We start from the raw sequence: 25,047 nt of genomic DNA on the forward strand, positions 1-25,047 counted from the left end.
CTGTTTGGTCCCAGAGTGTAATCAGTCAGTCAACACAGGTTTATTAAGTGTCTGCTCTTTGCCAGACACTATGGGATGTGACTTCTAGAGATATGACAAAAATAAATTAGGGTCTTTCCTCAAAGAATTTCTATTCTTTATTGGAAATGGCATATTCACAGGTAAGTAAATAGTAAACACATGCAATAAGTGGAAAGTAATTTGGAAAGTGGGCACTAGCAACCAGGCAGGGAGGAGAGGACAGGAACCCTCCCAAATCTGTGATTCTGGAATTTTCAAAATGTATCATAAAATTCTCAAAATAAAATGGATTTTAATATATTCCTTTAATATCAAAGCAAATGCCATGCAGCATTTTGGTGGGTGAAGGGAAGATGAGCAATAATTGCATTTCACAGTTTCACAAGGGATCATGGCATATGTGAATCTTTATAAGGGAAAAAAATGTTGATCTTGATGTACTAAGGATTTTTAAATTTTGGATTAAATATCTTGCTGTTACTGCTGCCCTTTAGGGTTGAATTAGCTAGGTACATTCTCTAGAAACAGGATAATTGGTCCTTGAGGACTCCTCCACAATTCTTTCACCTGATGATATAGTGTTCTCTATAGCATATATGGGGCCAGGGATTTAAATCACTTGGTCTGAGCCCTTTCTGTGAAAAGAAATTTTAATTTGAAAACACAATATGTTTGGAATTCTTTTTTTTAGAGAGATAACACAACTACTCATAGTAGCAAAGATTAATGAAACAGAATGGCCTAGATATCTTGGGGTTCTTTTTTCTATCTAATTAGACCATTATCACTTACTTTATTTACTTGAATTTGGGCTTCTTACCAGACCTAATAAGGATTCACCTTGAAGTTCCCTTGCATGATAAAATAATGTCAGGCCTTAGCCTAAGTGTAGCACATGAAAACAGTTTACCTGATTCAGCTGTATAACCTCCTCAACTTAGCTCAGTCCTTCCGCTTTAACCACATCTGTCACTAGTTTCACCAGATAATTGCCTTTAATGCATTTTCTCTCTGAGCTACGAGTATTCCTTTCCTACCTCATTTTGACTTTTTTCATAATGTGACATTTTAAGGGACTTGCTTTTTTTCTTTTTTTGGAGGGGGGCAGTTAGGCAGTACAGTGGATAGAGCATTGGGCCTAAAGTCAAGAAAACTTGAGTTCAGATATAGCCTTAGACCCTTAGCTGTTTGACCCTGAGAAAGTCACTTAACTTTGCCTTACCCAGTTTCCTCATCTATGAAATGAGGATAAAAATTGTACCTATTTCCTAAAGTTGTTGTGAGGATCAGATGAGATAACATTTGTAAAACATTTAGCATAGTAGCTGCTATGTAAATGTTAGCTATTATTAGTGGTGGTGGTGGTGGTGGTGGTGGTGGTAGTATTAGTAGTAGTAGTGGTAGTAGTAGGGCATTTAGTATAGTGACTGGCACATAGTAGGAACCTCAGAGGTCAGCTAGTTTAACCCGTCTCTACCTGAACAGATATCTGCTTTACATTATCCCTGATAAGTGGTCATTCCTGAACAGGAATCTACTTTACAATATTCTTGACAAGTGTGTCTTGATCTGTAGTGAAAGAGGGAAACCTACTATCAATTAATTACTATATCAACAAGCACTTATTAAACACTTCATATATGTCAAGGCTTATGCTATATGCTGGAGGATACAAAGAAAGAGCAAAAGTAGTTGTAGCCCTCAAGGAACTTATTATATTCTAATGGAGGAGACAACATGTAAATAAAGAGGCACATACACATAGAATAGAGGGAAGGTAACATTAGAGGTAGAGAGACTAGCAGCCAGGGGATAGGGAAAATCCTTTTGGAGAATGTGGTCTTTGAGATGAGTCTTAAAGGATGGTAGGGATTCTAAGATGAAGAGAAGAGAGAGCATTCTAGTTATGGGGAACAGCCAATGCAAAGGCATGGAAAACTAGAGATAGAGCATCCTGTGTGAGAGACAGCAAGGAGGTCACTATGGCTGGACCATAGATTGGGTGCATGGGGAATAAGGTATACGTAGACTTAAGAGGACTGGGAGCCAAATTGGAAATTCTAAAAAGAGGAATGTCTAGTGGCATTTGTTGATCTAGGAAAAGAGCTCAAAAGATATACTAGGGCTGGTTATATAGAAGTGTGACCCATCTGTGTAGAGATGACAAACTGATGGAGTTGATCAGGAGATCATCAAGTAAAAGTGTTCAGAGAGGGAAGAGAGAGCCTAGGACAGAGACTTGGGAGACACTCACACCATAAGCGAAGATTCCAGCAAAAAAGACCAGAGACAAGTGAGACAAGTAGGAGGAGAACCAAGAGAACAGTGTTAAAAAGAAGCCTAGAGTTGAGAACATACAGGAACAGGTGACCAACAATATGAAATGCAGATAAGCCAAGAAGGATGAGGGTTGAGAAAAAGCCATTATATTAGTTATTAGATCATTGGTAACTTTGGAGAGAGTAGTTTCAGCTGAATGATGAGGTTGGAATTCCAATTGTATAGGTTTCAGAAGAGAATGAGAGGAAAGGAAGTGAAGGCCCTGAATATGTATAGCTTTTACAAGGAATTTACAAGTTATGGGGTGATGGTTGGAAGACATGGTAAGATCTTTTAAATCTTTTTAAAGAGGATTTTTAAAAGGATGGCAGCGCCTTGGATGTGTTTATGGGCAGCTAGAAAAGAGCCAGTAGATAGTGATTGAAGATTCATGCACGTGCATGTGAGAGAGAGTGGAGGATAATGGGAGAGGTCTCCTTAAGAAGATCAAGGGGTTAAAGATTTGTATATAGATGTTGGTCTTGAGAAGGAGAAGAGGCATCTCTTGATGAAAGAGTGGAATGAAGGAGGAGAAAGAGAGGGGAATGATGCCAGAGAGATGGGAGTAGAAGAGAAAGGGGAAAGAGGCTTTCATGGTGAATGGTCTTAGGATGTTTGGCAAAGTATGAGAAGAGATCCTCAGCTGAGATGGTAGAAGAGGGAAGTGCATATCATGGGAGCCAGAGGAGAGAAGAAAATGTCTGGACCGACCACTGTAGTGAGTGGGATATAGAGACAAAGGAGTAGAAGCATTGCCTTACTGCATTGACATTTATATAACAAATTTATAGTGGGTAAGTCAGTGTGATTTTGTGACTTACTCCAGCTCTGTTCAGCAGCATATGAATAGAAGACTCAAGGAGTAGAATGGTGAGGATAATTCTTATTTGGGTTTTGGCAAGGCATGATCAGCAGTAGGATCTTGGAGCAAGGGATCCAAGAATAGAGGACAGAGTTGAACTAGTTCACCAAGGGATTGAAATTGGAAAGGAAAGAGAGTGTAGCCAGAGCAATGGAACCTGGAAAAGTTCTGAGAGGTTGGAGGGATTGGAAGTTATAATGAGGATGAAGAATAGAGTTAGGGGAGAGATGGAATAATAAAAGAAGATGAAGGGAATTCAGAGTTCTCCAACATGGAAGTGGAAGACTTGTTGGATGGCAAAAATCAAGGCCATAATGAAAGAGAGGGTGGTGGGTGGGGGGAGGAGGGGGGGGAAGAGAGAGAGAGAGAGAGAGAGAGAGAGAGAGAGAGAGAGAGAGAGAGAGAGAGAGAGAGAGAATGTCTAAAGGAAGAGTTTTCTGAGTAATGGAAACAGAGGAGAGTCCAGAAGTGTCCAAGAGTCTTCTGAATTGCTCATTGAGGCTAGTGCTTCAGAGAGTATTAGAGAAAGCTCAGCCAGTACTGGAAAAAGTGCCAGAGAATTCCCTGTCATTTGGAAGAAGCCAGGTCCAAGTTTGTGCTAGAAAGTGGAAGAAATGAAAAAATAAGAGGTTTAAAATGAAGGAAAATTTGTTAATAATAGAGTGGGAATTAGTTATAGATTAGGTTGAATTGGTGCACCACTATTTTTTAATAAGTTAAGAACTTATTGTTTTCTGAATGCCACTTAGCAAAGAATTTGAGTTTTGCTGAAGCTTAGTCCAGAAATAAGAGGATTTAGAGATGGCAGAGATTTCATTTATAGATAAAAGAACTGGGTGACAGTTTGTTAAATGACTTATTCAAGGTCACACAGCTAATAAGTGGCAGAACTGAGATTTGAGCAGAGGAACTATGGCTCCAACCCCAGCATTTTCCCATGGTACCTGCCTGGTTTCTGGGCAGAGATCATGTTAAAAAGAATAAAGTATATTTATTTTTTATTTTTAGCATCACAAGCATAAAAAAACAATTTTCAATTATTTGGAATATTGCAGGTTCTTAACAGCCAAATTCTAAATTTTTCCCACTTTCAAAAAATTCAGAAATCATGTATAGAATCTTCTAGCCTTTTTATTAAATCAGAAGTCAATGGAGAATAGTATGGTGAAGTAATTTATCAACATGTAATTCAACCATGAATTTTTATTCAGTTATCTACGATGTATTAAAAATAATAGGTTAGCCTTGAAAACAGCTCTCTTCTATCTCTTTTCACTGTCCTCTGTAAAATATAAGATAAAAAACCTAGAATCATTAGGGATATAGTTTCCTTTTTATCTCTGTAGCTTAGTGTTGATAGTTGTTTCCTGGTTATTTAGTTATTTAATTGCTTTGCTCTAAGCTTCTCCAGAGATTGTTGGATGACCGGAAGCCTACTATTGAAGGAATCAAGACAGAAGGAGAAAAAATTGCAGCAACAGCAGAACCAGCAGATAAAGTAAAGATTTTGAAACAGCTGAGCCTCTTGGACAGTAGATGGGATGCATTGCTTAATAAGGCTGAAACAAGGTATTTGGAACTATTTTAGTATATTTGAGTTAATAGTAATATTCATAGTAAATAGTGAAAGTTTGCCATTTTTGGTGTATGTTGTTATTTAGATACTTAATTATTTTATATATTCACTTTATTCTTTTTAGCAATGTAAGGAATGATGGTCCTACAAAAATGAAGAATTATATTCCCCCCCCATTATTCCATATTTCTTCCTTATTATTTCAGGTAATGTTGAAGCCTTGTAACCATCTGAAAAGCTCTAGTCTTCTAAGCTGTAGAAAGCCATCTCCTTTCCCTGGGGATGATGAACTTTGGAGGGGGGGTGGTATCCAGGGAGGTGAGAGATATTTATTATCCCATCTTAGAATTCTGAAGCTTTCTCCAGAAGACTTTTTCTTTCTGTTCTTTTAAAAAGTCCTTTGGAAATGTCAAAGAATTCCTTATCTTCCTCCATACTTAGGCAAGGCTATAGGACTTTGATCCCTAGGATGAAATCTACTTCTCTAACTTGGTTTGTAGCTGGGGGGTGCTATGCTAGAGCTAAAATCCCCAAGAATTTGTAGGTGAGGGATTTAAGTTGAGCTTCATTTTTCTTGAAATGAGAATACTACTGTGATCCCCCATTGCCAGGTAGAAGATTTGGAAGGTTGCAACCGGGGCCGTTGTGTGATATCTCACATCTCTTTAGTGATTTACAGAATCCTTTCTTCACCAAATCCCCCTTATCTATGTAAGATAGATAGTTTTATTATCTCCATTTTTCATATGGGGAAAGTGAAGGCCAAGTGGTGAAATAGCTAGCCCAAGGTCATATACTTGGTAAATATCAGAGTTAGGACCTTAACCCAGCATTTTTTCCTTCTCTAACATTTCCTCTCCACTCCAGACAGGTCCTACCTTAGTCATAAAGGCAACCACAGGCAATCAGAAAACTGAAAATACTCCCAGTTAGATGAAGACATTTGGACTATATGTGGAGGGGGAAGGGGAAAGTGATTGCAATAGTGAAAACTGGAAGCGTCCTTTAAACTTCTAACTTCTCTTTTAGCCTTCTCTGTTCACTATCCCCACACCAAATCTGCATGTGTCTTGACCTTATTTCTAGGAATATGAGTGGAAAGCCATGGCTGATCTTGAATCATGTGACCTTAATGTTAGGGTTGGAGGAGAACTATGGGAAGATGTGGCACTTAGGTCAACTGAAAGTCTCATATATCCCCATAGCTCTTCTGGGTCATGTCCGCATTGCTCAGCATTTCCCTTATATGCTTTCACTTGCCTTTGTGACATCTTCCTCATGCTCATACAACATAAAAATACATAGGTGCTCTTTATAGGTAAATAATCCTCTGTCCTGTAATTCAGTAGATTTGTGATTTCATTGTATGAGTAATCCCATTATTGACCTAGATAACACACCTTTCAGGCCTACCCACCCTGTGTGATTCTTCTCTACGTCATCCTATAAAGTCTTTCCCAGGGGATCTACTGAATATGCTTGGAGCATCTTCCTGTAGGTTGTCTTGACATTATGCAGCTAGCAGTGTGCATGTGGGCAGTCCATCCATTTCTCTCACTGTGTGACTTGATTCATATCTTTTTTTTTCTGGGTATACATTTATTTCTCTGATGACAATCTCCAATGTATATTTTTTACCAATCAGCTAGAATTATTGAGTCCCACCTATGTGTTTCACAAAAGTGAAAACTTGTGATTCACAAATTTTACTATATATTATTTTTACTCCCCAATCTGGTAACAGTTATTTCTAAGTCATATTATAGATCTTTTTGGTCTTTGATTTTTATAACCCAGTAGATGCAAGCTTCTAGATGCCTGTTAACAAATATATGATACTATAAAGTAATTAGCTTTTATAAATATAAATGCAAACTATCTGGTAGCTGAGGTTACATTTTCAATTTTATATGTGCAAAAATGAGGGAATATGGAGAAGCAAACCAAAAATGCAGATCTAGGCAGAAGTTCTGTTTCTGCCATTTCACAGGGTACTAGCAAAAGAAATTAATTTCAGTTGGAGGTTTCTTGGATGATATGTTTGAAGCAAAAAAAAAATAATTAGATTTTTTCTAACCTCCTGTTCTCCTAATGTCACTTGTCAATATTTCATAGTTGCCTTTGATCTGTTAGAGGGACAGTCTCTCATCCTATATAATTCTCTGAGATTACAAGAGGATTATCAGGATACAAAATTGCCCTAGGCAGAGATACTCAAGCAGGTGTGAACTGAGCCACTGAGATGAATTTCTGTCCATTTTCTATAGGCCAGTGAAATTACTTGCCTTTCCTAAAAATTTAGTTACAGTGGGTCAGTTTTTAATTGACATGGATGTATTCTGAAATAGCAACTACAGCTACAACATAACCTCAAGCTGAATTTATAAACAAAAGAATACTTTAATGCTCATAAAAATTTAAATTATAAAAGTGATTGTCTTAAATCTGGGTAATATATCCCATCCTTCACTGTTAGTTTTTTTTGATTGGGAAGAAGCTAAAAGTTTTATCTAAAAATTGAGCTCAGTGACTGTTTGATTAATTGTGTATTTATTTTAGGTTCATGTGAATTCCTGTAAGATACTTGGGACAAGAATCATACAGGATGGGCAGCCTGAATGGACTATCTTACTTGGCTTATAATTGGGTTGGCTTATACTGAATTTTCATAACTAAAAATTTACATTGAGCATGATTTTAACCTTGCTTGGCATTTTTGTAGGAATCGTCAGCTGGAAGGGATCTCTGTGGTGGCACAACAGTTCCACGAAACATTAGAACCATTGACAGAGTGGCTCACAACCACCGAAAAGAAGCTTACAAACTGGGAACCCATAGGAACCCAAGCTTCTAAGCTTGAGGAACAGATTGCTCAGCACAAAGTAAGAAGGAAACCACACAGTAGAAGGAATAAGTTTTCAACTTTCTGATTTTATGATACTAAGGAACCCCATAAATTTGATTGATGCGACGTTGATCTATCCCATTATTTGCCAAGTTCTGTTCTTTCTACCTTGGTGTCCTCTGGAATTCTAAGATCTTTCTCTTTCTCTCTGCTCCTGTGACCACAAATCTAATTAAGATTTTTATCCTCTCTACCTTGGACTACTGAGATAAGTACTTGGGTCCCCATCTTTCTTTAGTCTGATTCATCCTCTGTACTACCACCAAAAGCATCTTCCTAAAGCAAGGCCCTACCTTGTCACTCCTCTACTCAGAAATCTTCCCTGTTGCCTCTAGAACAAACTACAAACTCCTCTGCTTGGTGTTTAAATCAGCCCATCACAATTTGACTTCTGTCTTACTTTTTTTTAACTGAATTCACTTTCTTGCCCTTCACACATATTTAGACTAGCTTGGTTTACCTGCTGTTCGCTGAACTAAGCATCAACATGTACCTCCATACCTTTACATAGTCTGTCCCTTTTCCTAGAAAGTGCTGCCATCCTTTGAGAATCCTTCCCTAAATTCCCCTGGTTGTTAGTGTTCTCTCCTTCCTCAGTTAATCTTATGTTTGGTTGCCTTTGTATATTTTGTATGCCTCAGTAGAATGTAAGTGTCTTTAAGGAAGGCATTTATAAAACATCTTTGTATCTGAATTGCTGAAAAAGTCACAGCAGATCTGAACTACTCCAGCAGGCCTTTTGTAATGCTCAGATTTTTGGTGAAATTGAGGTGGAATCTGAATCTGAATCCACTCAAGTCAGAAAGTATTTATTAAGTGCTTACTTTGTGCCAGATACCATGCCAAGCACTGGGAATACAAATACAAGCAAAAAGAAGACTAAATGTAGGAAGACAAATAAAGGGGGAGCTAAAAGCAGAGTGTGGTAGAAGGTACCTATATGGTGGGAAAAATGCAGAGTGTGGTAGAAGTTACCTGCATGGTGGGAAGAATGGTAAAGTCTGGAGGGTCAGAAGCTAAATGTAGGAAGACAAATGAAGGGGGAGCTAAAAAGCAGAGAGTGTGGTAGAAGGTACCTACATGGTGGGAAAAATGCAGAGTGTGGTAGAAGTTACCTGCATGGTGGGAAGAGTGGTAAAGACTGGAGGGTGACAAGCAAAGCCAGGAGATAAATAAACGATGGATTGTGCCCTCAAAATGCTGTTTTCTGTGAGGAACTCCCCAATGAAAGAAGGAGATCCCCGAGCCTAGAGGGAACTTCCAGGTGGAAAAGGCAAGCGTGAGCAATGGTGCTGAGATCTGTATACTCATAAGCAGAGCAAGGAGAGGGGAATTAAGTCCCTTACATAGCTGTAGATAATGAATGTTTGTTGGATTTTATTAAGTGTTTTATGCAGAACTTAAAATTCTTTCAACATCTTATTATTTGGTTATTTTCTGTTTTCATTTTTATTTGTCCATTTTTTGGTTATTTCTGTTTTCTTTTCTTTAAACTCCACTTAGGCCTTAGAAGATGACATCATCAATCACAATAAAACTTTACACCAGGCTCTTAGCATTGGCCAGTCTTTAAAGATTTTGAGCTCCAGGGAGGATAAAGATATGTTGCAGGAAAAACTAGACTCCTTTCAAGTTTGGTACATTGAGATTCAAGGAAAAAGTCACAGCAGGTCTGAACTACTCCAGCAGGCCTTTTGTAATGCTCAGATCTTTGGCGAAGATGAAGTGGAATTGATAACCTGGCTGAATGAAGTTCATGACAAACTCAGCAAATTGTCAGTCCAAGATTACAACATTGATGGGCTATCAAAGCAACAATCTGAACTTCTGGTATTTTGGTTTCTTTTTTTTTCTTTTTAAATTCATTTAATTTCCTGTTTCCATTATTTCTGTTGTTATTTTATTTTATATTTCTTTCTGATCCTTATGAACATATTTACCTGTGGATACATATGCTTATGTATATTGTCTGTGCACACAGTGCATATGGTTATCAGTCACTCCAGTGAATAAGGGTTGCATAAAAAGGGAGTATAACAAAATATGGGGTAGAGTGCTGTTTATGGTGGATTAAACCATACCAGAGAAAAGGTGGTCATGAAGGGAGAAAACAAGTCACCATCATGAATTGTACTTTTGTACAATGTGCTAGTTCTCCGAAAGAAACTAAAATTTACTCAATTTACTCAATAAAATTTACTCAAATTAAAATGCTACTTACCTGTCTTTAGGCTCTACAAGAGGACATCCTACTCAGGAAACAAAATGTTGATCAGGCATTGCAGAATGGTTTAGAGCTCCTGAAACAAGCAACAGGTGAGAACTTTAAAGAAGCAACAGAAATGCAGCTGCCGTTTTTTTTCCAGGAGTCAGTAAAGGACTTGAGAAAAAAATAAGATTAACTTTATGATACTGGACCCACTTCAAACTTCCCCTTCCTTATTTTGTGGTGAATTCTTTGAGGAACATTCAAGGGTTTTTGGAATATGGTACCATTTTGGTTCCCATGATCTCAATTCAGTTCTCAGGACAAGCTGTGTGTATTACTCGGGATATAGCACTCTTTGTTACAGTAGTTGTAGAAGGCCAGTACTGAGTTGGATTCCTTTTCCTATTGTGAAGATAGTTGCTCCAGACAAGACCATAGCACAGAGATATTTTTTTAAGTTTAGTTGTGATACAGTTCTAATACAAATACTGTGGTGAAGCCAGTTGATCAATAAAAGTTAGAATAATGTTTCTGTTGATGTATACATGAACCCTCTAAAGAAAATTACTCAGGTGTAGCTCAGTGAGGTGATAGCATTGTAATAAAATGTAAACTTCTGTTAGAACTATTGGCTGGTTATAGGAAAGTTAGCTTTGACACTGATGCTGTCTCTGGTTCAAATATTTTTATTCTACCTATCAGTCCTTAACTGGTTTGGCATTTGAATTTTTAACCATACATTTGCTCTCTAAGAAAATATTGCATTTAAAGGAGTCTAATTATATTTGACTCAAGTTCATTTACATCTTCAGAAGAAAGAAAAAAACTGCCCAGTACTCCTATCAACACCAGAAAATCTAAAACTTTTTTCTTTGCATCTTATTTCACTAGAAATAATACACCTTTGAATTTTTAGGTGATGAAGTCTTGATAATTCAAGATAAATTGGAAGGCATTAAAGCAAGGTACAAAGACATAACTAAGTTGAGTTCTGATGTATCTAAGACTCTGGAGCAGGCCTTGCAGCTTTCAGGAAAGCTACAGTCCACCCATGAAGAGCTTTGTACGTGGCTTGACAAAGTAGAATTGGAATTACTTTCATATGAAACTCAGGACCTGAAGGGAGAAGAATTAAGCCGAGCACAAGAAAGACAAAAAGTATGTTCAATTCATATATTTTTTTCTGTCTGTTATCTTTTACATATTTGCTTTGTAATTAAATAATAATAGTTATCTGGCTTAGTTAATGATATGTCTCCTGGAAAGAAAAATGCACAAATTGGCAGCAGACCAACTGTCTAAACATTCAGAGGCCTAGACTTAGGATAGCTCTTTTTAGAGTCATGTGGTACACTTAAAAGTTTGGGGATGATTTTTACTAATAGTATAAGAGAAGAGGACTTACATGTTATTCCTATTCAGTAAGATGTTTCATGCTGACAGACTTCAAAATGGTTACTAGTTTGTTCTGTGAGATTTCAGTAAAGATAGTCATGTCCTTTTATGGAAATACCCAGTATTTAAAAAAAAACACTATTAATCTGAGGCTAATAAAAATGCCTTTGGGGATTCTAAAGGATATCCCCAATGAAACAGACTTCTGTTAGACCAAACAGACTTCTTGTCAAAATGCAGGCTATGATTTTTTTTTCCATTAGCAAAGTGTGGTTTCATGTAGGCAGAAAGGAGGCATAGCACATTTCTCTTTCCATGAATGTGATTTTATTTGGATGATTGAATTATTGGATGAATGCTGGGCATCTCAGATGGTTACTTAATTTGGGCACTAGTTTTCTTTTTGGCAGTGATCAACAAAATGGAGAAATAGACTTCTAGCATATTAAGAATATGTTAGTTTACTATTTTTAAGTTCCTAAAGCTAAATACTGACACCTTGGAATTTATGTTGAATTTTGAAGGATTAAGGGATAGCTGTACTGACAGAGGGAATGCATTTAAATACCACTAAATAGAAGCTTCTCTTAAGAAATCTGATTTTCTGTCTCACAGCTTTCAGTAACAAAAACTTATGTTACTGAAGTGAAACCAAGTGGGACCAATGTAGCAAATAGCTAGAGTACAAAATTCTTCAGCCACATAGAAGAGAATGGAAACCATGTGGAAGCTGTGTTAGTTTAGTTCATATATTTGTATATTTAGCTTAAATTCTCTCTTCAGGAATTGAAAAAAGAAGCCAAGAGCAACAAAGACTTAGTAGATGCCCTTAATGAAGTCAGCAGTGCCCTGTTGGAACTGGTGCCATGGAGAGCAAGAGAAGGACTGGACAAAATGGTGACAGAGGACAATGAGCGCTACAGATTAGTAATGGACACCTTAGCTCAGAAGGTGGATGAGATCGATGCAGCCATACTGAGATCCCAGCAGGTATCTATTAAAAAAGTTCTTTGGGCAATTAACCAAAGTGTACCCTGGAACTTCTACTTGGAACAGAGGTTTTGGTTAATATTTCCATTCATTTGTTATACTTCAATATAACAAAAGAAGGGTGGATTTAAAAAGAATTTGACTTAGCTACTCAGACACCAGAATGCCATAACAAAGCTAATCTGTACATTGTTGCAGCCATCTGTCTCATTGTTGAGTGGCTTATCCTTTGTGACACAGAAGCTGGAAAGATCCACCCAGCTTTTCAGATTCCATACTGTTTGTCTTTATGTACTGTTAACCTTGTGCTTTTTCATTCTCAAATGTAATTTCTGTTGAAGAAAACTCATTTTGAATTAGAATATATGATTTAACCTTTCATTTACATGCAGAGTTTGCGAAGAAGTTCCTAAACATGATAAAAATTGATGCATTGATGTGGGCTTTTGCTAGGGAGGGCTATGGGCGATAGGAGAGTAGGTGGAAATTTATAATCATTTCTGATTTGTCTGGAAAATGATTCAGTAGGGCACCTAGAGAGATAATCTGTTAGCATTTCATGGTCCTCAAATGCACCCAGGTAGTAGTACTGAGAGAATTTTAGGCAGTGTGCAGGACCCTAGAAAGATAAGCAATTTTTAAATGTTTTGATGAACTTTTATTGGATTCTGTGTGAATATTTACATTATGTCATCAGACTCTTACAAACATTCTGTGTGGGAGCCAGAATGATATTGCAGTGTGCTTAAGAGAAGAGAGCTTTCAGAGAGTGTACAACTAAGCTTTTGCTAACATTTCTAGATTTTATTTGCTGGGCACTTCCTTTCAAAGCCACTAGAATCATATCTTAGCTGAGCTGGTCAAATGGGAAAAAGGAAAATCTGAATGAATTCTGTAGAGATAGAACTTATATTCTACAGCTGACTTATAGTTCTCAATAGGATGAGTCAAATCTCATTTTAATGTTAATGGGCTTATGGTCATAAGCACATGAATATGCTGACAGAAAAAGGCACTGTAGAACAAAAATTTTTGTCAAGAATGTTTATGCCACCTCATTCATGCATGAGGAATTTATGTCCATATTGTCTTTGAATACCCTGAGTATTTTGATTATGTATGCCTGATTATTGTGGAAAATTAAGTTTGTTTATTTGTGAGGTTCATTCAGCTTTTGAAAAATATGAAATCTCTATGTTTTGTATATTAAAAAGCTTTTCTTCCCGATTAGTGCTAGAGCTTGAAGAGACTTTAGAGGCCATGTAGGATAACCCTCTCATTTTGCAGATGACTAAACTGCGGTTTTTCTGTAGGATTGGAATTGAAAAGCCTCCATAAAAAGCAGTGCAGGTATTCACTTTAAGAAACAGATATTTCCCTGCACAATGGGCTAGAGATGATTAGCTCAAGTCAATGAGGGCAAGGCTAAGTGGGTTTCAAATCATACTGGTCCATTAGCTTTGGATTTTGCTTAATCCATCGTCAAAGTCGTACAGTTCATTCTTTTTTTTTTTTTTTTGAGGGGGAAAGGCAGGGCAATTGAGGTTAAGTGACTTGCTCAAAGTCACACAGTAAGTGTGTCAAGTATCTGAGGCCGAATTTGAACTCAAGTCCTCCTGGCTCCAGGGCCGATGCTCTATTCACTGTGCCACCCAGCTGCCCCTGTACAGTACATTCTTAAACCCTTAAAGAAACCCTTAATGCAGATATTTTACCCATGATTCTCATGTAAAGAGAGTATCGATGGTTTGGTAAAAATACATTACCACTCTTAAAAAGAAACTAACTGAAAACGTATCCTGCTCGTGATTAAGTCTTGTCTATATAGAATTGATAGCATTTTGGCTGTGATGTGGTTATTTGAAATCCCATTGACTTTCAATTTGAAATTGATGATATTTCTGAGTAGGCAAGGAGAAGCTAAAATATAGTGCCTACACTGTGCCAGGCATTGTGCTAAGGGCTTTATAAATATTGTCTCACTTGATCCTCACAATAGCCATCCTGTGGCTCAGGGTAGGTGTTGAGGAAGCCGAGGCAAACAGTAACCAAGAATAAGTGTCTGAGTCTGGATTTGAATTCAGGTCTTCCTAACTCTAGGCATAGTGCTCTTTCCAGTGCACCACCTAGCTGCCTCCATGCCCAAATGTCCAGATGCCAGGATAGAGGTAAGAGACTAACCAACTGACCAAGTTGTACATCTTGTAGAAGCATTGTATGAATGTATTCCCTGCCGTATAAGAAGTGCTTTCCAAACTTTGAAGCTACATTATCATCCTCCCTCCCTTCTGAAATTTCCTAGCCCTTAGCAGTTTTGTCTGTGCCCTCGCTTTGTCCTTAAAGCTTCCAAAATGTAGAATAAAAGGAGAGAGGAGGACATCAAAAGTGATCAAAAGAAAATGATCAGAAGTGTAAAATACTGCAAAGAGGTTGAGAAGGACAAGGGTTGAGAAAAGGCTACTAGATATGACAATTAAAAAGATCTTTGGTCATATTGGAGTGGGCAATTTCATCTGGATGATAACAGTTTGAAGTCAGATTGCAAAGGGTTTAAAAGACAGAAGAAAGGATGTTGTGGTACTCACGTAGATTCCTTTCTCAAGCAATTTAGCCACAAGAGGGAGGAGAAAGGGAGGACAAAGCTATTAGTGATACTGTGTGTGTGTGTGTGTGTGTGTGTGTGTAGGTGAGACTTGGGAATACTTGAGGGAGAGATCAGACATTAGAGATAAACTTGGGATAATAAGGGATAGCAATCTGCTAGAAAAGATGGGAAGGGGATGGGGTCAAAAATACATTGGAAAGGAGAAGGGTTGCATCTTCTTCTGAGTCTGAAATAAAGGTGGATATATTAGGCAGAAATGTCTGAATAATGTGACATAAGTAGGAAGAAATAAGGAAGATCTCTTGGTGAATAGCCTCAAAAGGCTTAAGAGCAAAAGAGCCAGGTATGCCAATTAAAACAAGATGATATAATTTTACTTTGAAATAAAAATTTTCACCCTATTTTTTTCCTTTGCCTTATGGTTAAAAATATTCACTGCATCACTTGACAAAATTGACATGGTATGCTGAAGGAAGTATAATGCTGTCGTTATCCTCTAAGTTCTGGCAAAGCTCTAGTCATTCCTCTCAAGTTATGCCCTAGGTGAACATATTAATATTTTTTACATAAGAACCATAGGATTTTGAGCTGGTTGGGATCTTGAGATCGTCACCTTGTAATTTGGTAGGGGAGTTGGATGACTAGAGAGAAAAAGTGACTGGATTAGAATTACACAGATATTATAATGTAATATAGTAAATTCAAACCCATGCAGATCCTTTGACTCAGCCAAGTGCTTTCAGCTATAACATATTGCCTAGGTTCTCATAGATCAACAGAAAATCAAGGTATTCTTTAATTTAGAAAACAAAAAAATATTTAGAGCTTAAATTATGTCTGTAACAATTCCCTCCTCCCCCCAAATATGTCAGGGTTTGGAGATTAAATTGAGAAGCAAAATGTACGAATTAATGAAACTTCTAATTTCTTGCTTCTTAAAACTTTGCCCATGTTTGTAGCATTAGGTCTAAATTCCCAATTTTGGGATATTGGAATACAGCCATGGCCCTGGGTTCTTAAAGCCTCTGCCTGCAGAGAAGAAGCTCTGGAAAGTCTTACTAGATTGAAAAGTTTCTGAGTATCAGTGGGCCTAATGATCAGTTGCTTCTCTGTTGTCTGAAGACCAGTCTAGAAATCTGGAGATGATTATCAGGTTCGCCACAACCTGATACAAAGGTGGTGAAATTTTGGGCCACAGCCACCCTTGAAGATTGTTGACTTAGAAGAGTTGCTATCTGCATTAATGCATTAATGAGGGAGTACTGAGACAGACAAAACACAGGTTTTGTATTAAAGTGTTAGAAAATTTAAATAAGTAATGTATCTTTTCCTTGTTTATTGTAGGTTGGGCCAAAAATTATTCTTGGGTTACAAATTCCAAGATGTTGAGGTAGTTTTTGAAAAGAAAGCTTCTAAATATTTGTACATACACACTTGCATATATTTAAAGTTGTGTTACTTTGGACTAACTATGCAACTTTGAACATAAATACCATTAGAAGAGGCTAAAGTAAGTGATTTGTTTATTCCAAGATGTAAAAGGCTGAGGAAGGGAACTTATTAATTATTTCTTTTCCAAGGGTGTGAAGGTTTAGGGTAATGGACAGTGGAGAAAAAGACTTGACAAAATGGTTTAAATAGCATCAGAATGGAACTACTACTCATGGGATGGACAAACTAGCACTGGGTTTGTGGAAGACCATTTATGTCAGACAGAAGACAGATACTTTTGCTTGAGTAATGAACAAAACTTGTACGTAGAATATAGTCTGTTATACTTTTCAGAAAACTTCTTGACTCCTTATCGGCCTCAATGCTATCATCAGTGTGCTATTGTCGGTGGAAAATCATGCCGTGGAAAATAATTTTTTTTAAGGATTAAAAAGCAAAACTTGCCGGCAAGAGAACAAGGATTGCATGATAAGACCATGTACATGAAATAACTAATCAACTGGCTGGAGTCTGATTCAGCAGATTTATAAAGGTTCCTACTCTGAAACTGTTTCTAAGGATAGTTATTACCTGAATAAGGGCAAAATAATGTAAATGATAGTGGAGAGCTTTCTAGAGATATCTGCTCCTTCTCATCCCCTCAGGGCTAGGAAATGTTAGTAATTTTGTATTCAAAACCTAAACAAAACAAGGCTGTGTGGAATAGAGGGGGATCACTTTTCCTTGAAGGATGAATAAAAAAGGAACTCAGTTTGTAAAGCCACAATTCTCTTTAAGATGCTGGTTTATTACCTGAAGCCTTCTTATAAATATATATTGTTGTTTTTAAATGGTATGTATGTGCCACATAGGCGTCAGACATCTTGGATCCATTTTTTCCATGATCAGATTACTTAGATCACAGGTGAATCCAAACTTCACAGAACAAATCCCCTTAATAAAAAGATTTGTTCTGTAAAACTTGGACTCAGTCAAAAGGCTGCACCCAAGGACCTAGAAGGTCACATGTGGCCTTGAGGCTGCAGGTTCCCCACTGCTGGCTTAGATTATTTACACATCTTCACATAACTCTGAATATAGTCCTCAAAGTAAGTGGTCCTGGAGTGGATTTTAACAAACAGCAGATAAGCAGTTTATTATATCTCTGGGAATCAGACTAGGAGTAAAAGGCAATGAGGTAAAATTTAGAGAGCGATGGAGTTGGAGAGATCTGGGTTCAGTTCTTAGCTTTTTGCCTCTTATCACCAGGCTGACACTGGGCTCATCTTTCTCCTTCCCAGAGCCATAGTTTCCTCACCTAGTTCCCTTCCACTTCTCAGTTACTTGTGATTCTATAAAAAGAGTGCATGTTGATATATCTGAAGGGAATAGAGTGAAACTTCAAGGCATTCAAGGAAAGATGTACTTTGATCCAGAAAGGTCAGTGAAAGAAAGTGAATTATAATGTCAGTAACAAGAAACAAAGAGGAAGGAAATTCTAATGAAAATAAAGAAAAACTTTGACTAAAGGAAAAGGGAATTGAAAGGATGTCCTGTCCTGACATAAATGTACCTGTAAACACTTGAAGATTGATGGATCTATAGTTCTCTTCAAATTTGTTTGTTTAAAGAAACTATTTTGGGGATAGATGTTAAAGTGATTAGCAAAACTGTGAGGAAATGTTGATTGAGAATCTTTGAATATGTTCTGAATAATTAAAGAAAGCATGCTATTTTTCTTTCTTTTCTTTTGTAAATTTTAAATTACATTTAAATGTATTTTACCTTATATTGCTTCTGAAATTCAGAACTCAGGGATCACAAAACAGCTTTGTGTGAGAAATTAATATATAGGTATCAACTACAGGTTTTAGGAATCACCTACAGGTATTTAGCTATATCCACCATAGGTATTTCACTATAACACTTTCAGATATTTTCAGTGAACTATTTATACAGGTCTAAGGCTAGTTATAACAACCTATCAGGAATAAAGTAGCTTTTATTTATTTATTTTTACAAAAATAATAAATGAACTATAAAATGGTCTTTAGAATAATTTTCCAAGATATCACTTCAGATGCTGAGATAAGTTAGGCTATGAAGGATTTTGAGTGCCAAACAGAGAATTTTGTATTTTATCCTTGGAGATGACAGGGAGCCACTGGAGTTTATTAAAGAGGTGGAGTTGGTTAGACTTGTGCTTTAGTAAATCACTCTGAAAGCTGAATGGAGAATGGAATGGAGAGTCTTGTGTCAAGCCCTGTCCTGCTCACACCACCACTACTATGTTATATCCAATTCTGGGTGGCATATTTTAGGAGGGATCTTGACAAAGCAAATCTTATAAAATCTTAGGTGCCTTATTGTGGCATTGAGGTCACTCTGGGTTTTCAAAGGCCATCAAAATATAACACAAGATCTGTGAAGTTCCTCAGTGCTAAATGCCTTCAAGTAATGCCACATTCCCCCAGGCTCTGTATGTATTTTTTGGGAACTGTGCCCCTAGTTTAGAGGGATTTTTTTTGTACCAACTGCTGTTACTATACCACCTTAGTAAATACCTATTTCTAAAAGCTAGTTAAATCTGAGTATCTAATTGGTGTCAACTGATAATAATTGATGGAAGCATACCAGTGGGGGCTCAAGTCATATGGTATTAGAAAACACCCCACAACCCCCTACGGTTACCCTAAAGAGCTGGGGATAAGAAGTAGAAAGTAGTAAATACTGCCTTTGGACCTTAGCTTGCCCGTGCTAGTAGGAGTTGGGGATAGTAGCCCCTGAGTATGTGCTAGGCTGGTAGAGCAGTAAATAAGCCTCCTGAATAAGCCTACCAAGTAGGGTTTAAGTATAGAGAACACAGGGTCACGAGTATGTTCAACATCCCCTGTTGCCTTTGAAGAATGGTTTAATAGGAGTTGCATCAAGGAGATGTATGACAAAAAGCGGAGGTAGGCTGGTCATGTAGCGACAGTGAGGGATAACCATTAAGATTTTACAAGAGATCTAAGCCCTCAGAATATTGAGTAGATACCCTGTGGAGAGTTTATAGGAGGACATATACAAGAGTCACAGGAAAGAAGTCATGGGTGAGCTACACAATGGGGATCACAACATGGAGATCATCAAAGTGTTGAGAAGCCATAGTGTGCACAGAGGAGAACAGTGAGGATGGTGAGTGAATCTGAAATAATGTTAATAGGAGTAGTTGAAGGACACAGAAATGTTTTACCTTGGAGAAGAATTAGTTTTTGGAAGAAGGAGATAGTAACTATCTTCAAATATTTATGGGTTTGTCTGTGAAAAGTTGTATTTATTCTGTTTGCTCCTTATTGGGGGGGAACTAGGTACATTGGGTGGAATTTGTGGATAAATAAATTTCAGCTCAGTATAATGAAAAATTTCTTAATTGAGATAGATGATAGCACAGTGGATAGAGTACTGGTCTTAAAGTCAGGAAGACTTGAGTAAAATCTTGCTTCAGACCCTTGCTAGCTGTGTGACCCTGAACAAATCACTTTAAATCTATTTTACCTCAGTTTCCTCAACTGTAAAATAGAGAAAATAATAGCATCTACCTTACCAGGTTCTTATGAAGGTCATTGAAACAGTAATTTGTAAAAGGTACTTAGCCTGGTACATAGTAGGCAACTATATAAATGTTTATTCCCTTTCCTTCCCCCCTAACATTTAGAACTGTCCCAAAATGGTGAAAGTTGACCCTTGCCTATGACTTGTGTTGTGCAGGCAAGACTAATAATAACCACTTGTTGATGATGTTGTGGAGGGGAGTAATTCCTTAGGTAGGAGTTGGGCTAGGTGATTTCATACATCCCTTCCAACCCTGATTCTCTCATTCCATGATTTTAGTTCACCAGTAGTTGGTTTGTACCACTGAGAGAAATGTTGCTCACATTTAAAGGACTCATTCCTTTAATCCATTAGGAATACAGTTTCACAAGTCACACAAGCAAGTCATATATTCTAAAATAGTTGGTTTTATATGAATTGCATAAAGTAGGCACTGTTTCACATTACCCTTCTTTCTCTTTACCACCCATGGCTTTCATAATTTAATGGTAAAACATATGTGGTAATTTAATTAACATTTCCCAAGATATATAGGTAGGACAGTTTTTTTTAAACTAATATATTTGGTGTTTTCTTTCTCTACAACCTATAATTACTTTAGCAAAAGAAACATTTTCTCCCCTGAACCTTCTATTGTGGGCAGTTTGGATTATATTAGTTTATCATTCTCCTTGGGCTAGTCCTTAACAAAGCTAGCGGATATTAAATAAGCATTAATATTTAGAGCTTACTATTATTAAGACTCCAAGATACAATAATACTAAAAATCACTGAGGAATAATAGCAGACTTAGATAAGTTTTCTTTTGATTTCCTTAGAAAGAAAGAATGTAGCCAAGATTTTACATGGAAGGGACTTATTAAGTAGAATTGCATTGTGGAATTACCTGGGAATATAAATATAAAACCATTTCTTTTCATGCCTTACACTGAAGAAAATGTAATCCACTGGAAGCTTATGTTACTGTTGCCATGGATCAACCTTTTTATCTCCTTTTGTAGCCATCATATTATACCATAATAGTCATCACTCAATAAATGGATAATAGATTAGGAATTAGAAAGTGACCTTAGAAATCTAGTTCAACCTATTCATCTTATAGATCTCTGGAAGTGACTTGGCCAGTGTCATTCAAGAAGCAAATAGAAGAGCCCAGGTTTAAACTCAAGTCCTCCTAAACACATATGCTTTCTGTGATACCATCCTGTCCATATTTAGCTGCTTATTAAAAACATCTCTAATTTTGTATTGGGGCAGCAAATAAGCAATTTCATTTAAAGCTATTAATATCAGAATAATTTGTGAGTCATCCTAAATTGGGATGTTTGCATTGAGTGTCTGTGATCCATTCCAGAGTCTAAATTGTTTCCAGTCATTGCTAATGGTTGTTACTGACTCATTCTCTTTCTACATTTATTGAGTAGGCATTGCATACAGGGCGGTTTTTGGAGAAGTTAAAGCAGAAGACCAGCTCTCTACTACTATATAGCACATAGTATAATGAGACATAGAGGCAAGCATAAATGTAAACATGCGTAAAACAGATATGGAAACATTATTAATTAAACATAATTAATTAAAACAAATATTAAAATAAATGTTTATTTTAAAAAGTACTTTAATTGAAAATAGAATCAAATCTCATGGCTTCAGGTAGCATTATATGCAGATATTTTCCAGATCACAACATCTTATATATGGGGCATGTAAAGTTCTTAAGCTTCCATTTGAACACTTCCATCTATAGGAAATTCAAGGCTGTATAAGACAACCAAGTCTCTTTTTGAACTGCTCTGTTAGAAAGTTCTGTCTTCTAATAGCTGAAATCTAGCTCCTGTAAGCACACTTCTTTGTTCATTTTCTGCTCTCTGGGCAGCATAGAATATATCTTTGTGCTAGCCTTCATGACCTTCTACATTGTATTTGAAGACGATTTTCATACTCTTTTGAATGTTCTGTTTCCCAAGATATATTCATAGTTCTCACAATTGCTTCTCATGTACCATGGAATCCAAACCCTTCCCTCCACCTCCCCATCCGAGTGACTTCCTTTGAACCACTGATTTAGCAGTGAGCCTTCTAAAGTGTGTTTCTCATAACCAGACACAATATTCCATATGTGATCTAATCAGTACAGTGAATAAAGAATGGGTAGCCTATTTCTGGGCAACATATTTCTGTTAACTGTCTAAGATGATGTTAGCTTTTTTTAGTTGCCATGTCACCCTTTGGGCTTATAGTAAATTGGTGGTCAACATTATTTTCCCCAGGTCTTGCGAAACATTTTCAAGACAGTTCTCCCTATCTTACACTTGTGTATTTGATTTTTGACCTTATTTATGAGTTTTTAGTTGCACTTGTTAAATTTCATCTTTTTTCACCAAAGTTTTACTACAGTGCTGCATGGTATTGCACATGTGACATTGGACTTTGTGCCTGACCCAGAGCCAGGAATACTCTTCTTCCTGAGTTTAACTCTGGTCTTAGACACTTATTAGCTGTGTGAACCTGGACAAGTCACTTTAATCCCATTTGCCTCAGTTTCCATATCTGTAAAATGAGCTAGCAAACAACTCCAGTTCCTTTGCCAAGAAAACCCCAAGTGGGGTCACAAAGACTCAGACATGACTGAAAAAGGATTGAGTTAACAACAACAGCAACAACAAAACAGTGGAGTTACAAACTCTACTAGATCCTGCTGATTCTCATATATATGTTTCAGTTTACACTCTATGTTGTTTCTCTGAGGATCAGCCTCCCTAAATCCAGAATCACTGGCGGTGGTGTTCAGGCAAGATTAATAACCATTTGTTGATGATGTTGTGGAGGGGAGTAAATTCTTTAGGTAGGAATTGGAGGAGTTGTGTTCTGTGGTCCCTAAATTCAGAAAGAATCGTTGCCAGAAGGTTTGCAGTCTGATCATTGACTTTTGGCTCATGAAGGTGATCTAGAGAGCTATGTTGGTAGAGGAAGTACCCACATGGGTGTAACCACTAATCCTTAATGTAAAAGTACCAAAATAATTAAATGTCACCTTGTTGGTTATGATTCACTGTGAAAAATTAGCAAGAATTTAAAAAACAGAATCTGTCAACTATATTTTCTATCTTTCTCAACTTCTAGCTATCACCATATTTGATATATATATATATCCTTCTGTCTTTATCAGAATCATTGATAACCAAATAGTTGAAATGTAAATTTCATAGTCATAAGGTGAATAAATCTAAAGGAACAGTAAGCTTAAGGTTTTGTAAAAAAAATTAGAAAACAAAAAAATTCCCTTTGATTAAAAAGTTTTAAGTGTTAAAGTGACTTGAAGGTGATTTAAAAAAAAAAGAACAACATAAAACTCTAAGAACTGTCGAGTGAAGTATATATGAGGCAGATTATCATGCTACCAGTCTTGAATACTGCACTATATTTTTCACTTCTAAAATTGTTATTTAGTTACTTTGAGCATGTGAAAATTGTGTTGTTAAAAACATTTATAATATAATAAAATATTATTAGAAAGTTATTACTTCTATTAAATAAGTTATTTGAAATGTTTGTTGCCTAGTAGTATCACACACCATTTCCTTCCAGTGGAATGCATCTTTAATTTTATAATAAAAATTGATGAGAAAATAGGATTCACTGAATGAAAAAATATTTTGAAAGCAAATTTCAAAGGGAGGGATAATCATAAAACCACACAGAAATATATGTACACAGGGGATACTGCACTTCAGCCTTTGGACATTGTACTAATCTTATCTGAAGAATGTACCTACTTTAGGTAGCTTAGATCTTAACAGAACTCCTAAAGAAAAAAAAATCTTAACCACTCAAACCCTTTAGGAACCTATTAAGCTACCAGGTGCTGTTCTAAGCACCTGGGGACAAAATGACAAAAGCATTGTAATATTTGTCTTTGAGGAGCTTATGTTCTAATTAGGGAAACAAACATGTATAGATATTGGCAAATATGAAACATGTATAGATAACTTTAAAAACATATAAAGCAGATACATGAGTATGTTTTCTGGGGGAGGGCAGAAGGAGAGAGATGAGAAAAAAATCATGCAGGAGACCTTTGATCTAATTTTTAAAGAAAATCAGAGATTCCAAAACGCACAGGTGAGGGAGATGAGGATTCCAGGCATGGGAAATTTTGTTTTTCTTGCCTTCTCCATGGTAGGAGGGAGAGTTAAGAGGAGGGAGAGTTTGGAACTAAAAACCAAAACCAAAACAAACCAAACAAAAAAAAAACCAAAACAAAAAAAATCAGAAAAACAAAACAAAAACCAAGCATTGGGAGAGATAACCAGAGCAAAGGTATAGAAACAGGAATGTTGTGTGAGGAATAACAAATCAGTCTGTATATCTGAAATATAAACTACATGAAGGGGAATAGAACATAAGAAGCTAGAAAGATAGGGTAGGGCCACATTGTGAAGAACTTTATGTGGCAAACAGGGGAGTTTACATTTTTTTACCCCTAGAGGTAATAGGGAGCCACTGGAAATTATTGAATTAGGGTAGTTGTTACGTTCAGACCTGCACTTTAGGGAAATCACTTTGACAGCTCTGGGGAGGATAGATTACAAACAGACTTAAGACACATAGACTAATTCTTAAGAGAGGATGAAAGACTGAACTAAGATGCTGCTTGTGTAAATGAGGAGAAGAGGGCATGTGCCTGAGGTGGTGTGGAGACAAACACCTCTTTGCATACAGAACTCTAAAGAAATTACCAACCATTATTTAACCTTTCATTATGCTGAGTCTGATTTTTTGTCTTACTGCATAAATTATAAGAAAGAAAATTTCTTTAAAAGTATAAACAGTGATTATTCTGGAATTATGTGTGACTGAAGTAATTTGTGTCTCCCTGATTTAGTTTGATCAAGCCGCTGATGCTGAATTATCCTGGATTGCAGAAACTGAAAAGAAACTTAGGTCTCTGGGTGATATTAGACTTGAGCAAGACCAGACCTCTGCTCAGCTTCAAGTTCAAAAGGTAAAATAAAATGTATTTCTAACTATCATTTTAATGACTGGTCAGTGTTCTTCCAGGCTAGAAAACATACTACTCTTGTAATTTGCTTTTCAAGATATGCCAATGCTATTCAGTAGTTTACCTGGCTTGTATTTT

The 25,047-nt window shown here is 36.8% G+C and overlaps 1 protein-coding gene across 4 annotated transcripts in view; it reads left to right on the plus strand.

Moving 5' to 3' along the window:
* The window catches only part of DST (dystonin), a 611,236-nt gene that overhangs the window by 512,597 nt on the left and 73,592 nt on the right, over positions 1-25,047 (plus strand). For 3 of the 4 annotated variants that reach the window (XM_036768011.1, XM_036768012.1, XM_036768009.1), the window contains 7 exons: positions 4,605-4,771; positions 7,501-7,660; positions 9,187-9,513; positions 9,915-9,999; positions 10,809-11,050; positions 12,071-12,277; positions 24,793-24,912. In XM_036768011.1, the coding sequence (XP_036623906.1) occupies positions 4,605-4,771; positions 7,501-7,660; positions 9,187-9,513; positions 9,915-9,999; positions 10,809-11,050; positions 12,071-12,277; positions 24,793-24,912 (1,308 nt within the window). The remainder of the gene's footprint in view (positions 1-4,604; positions 4,772-7,500; positions 7,661-9,186; positions 9,514-9,914; positions 10,000-10,808; positions 11,051-12,070; positions 12,278-24,792; positions 24,913-25,047) is intronic. The other variant, XM_036768013.1, reaches the window with a different exon arrangement.

Source organism: Trichosurus vulpecula, chromosome 7, assembly GCF_011100635.1.
Source record: "Trichosurus vulpecula isolate mTriVul1 chromosome 7, mTriVul1.pri, whole genome shotgun sequence".
Classification (NCBI taxonomy): domain Eukaryota; kingdom Metazoa; phylum Chordata; class Mammalia; order Diprotodontia; family Phalangeridae; genus Trichosurus; species Trichosurus vulpecula.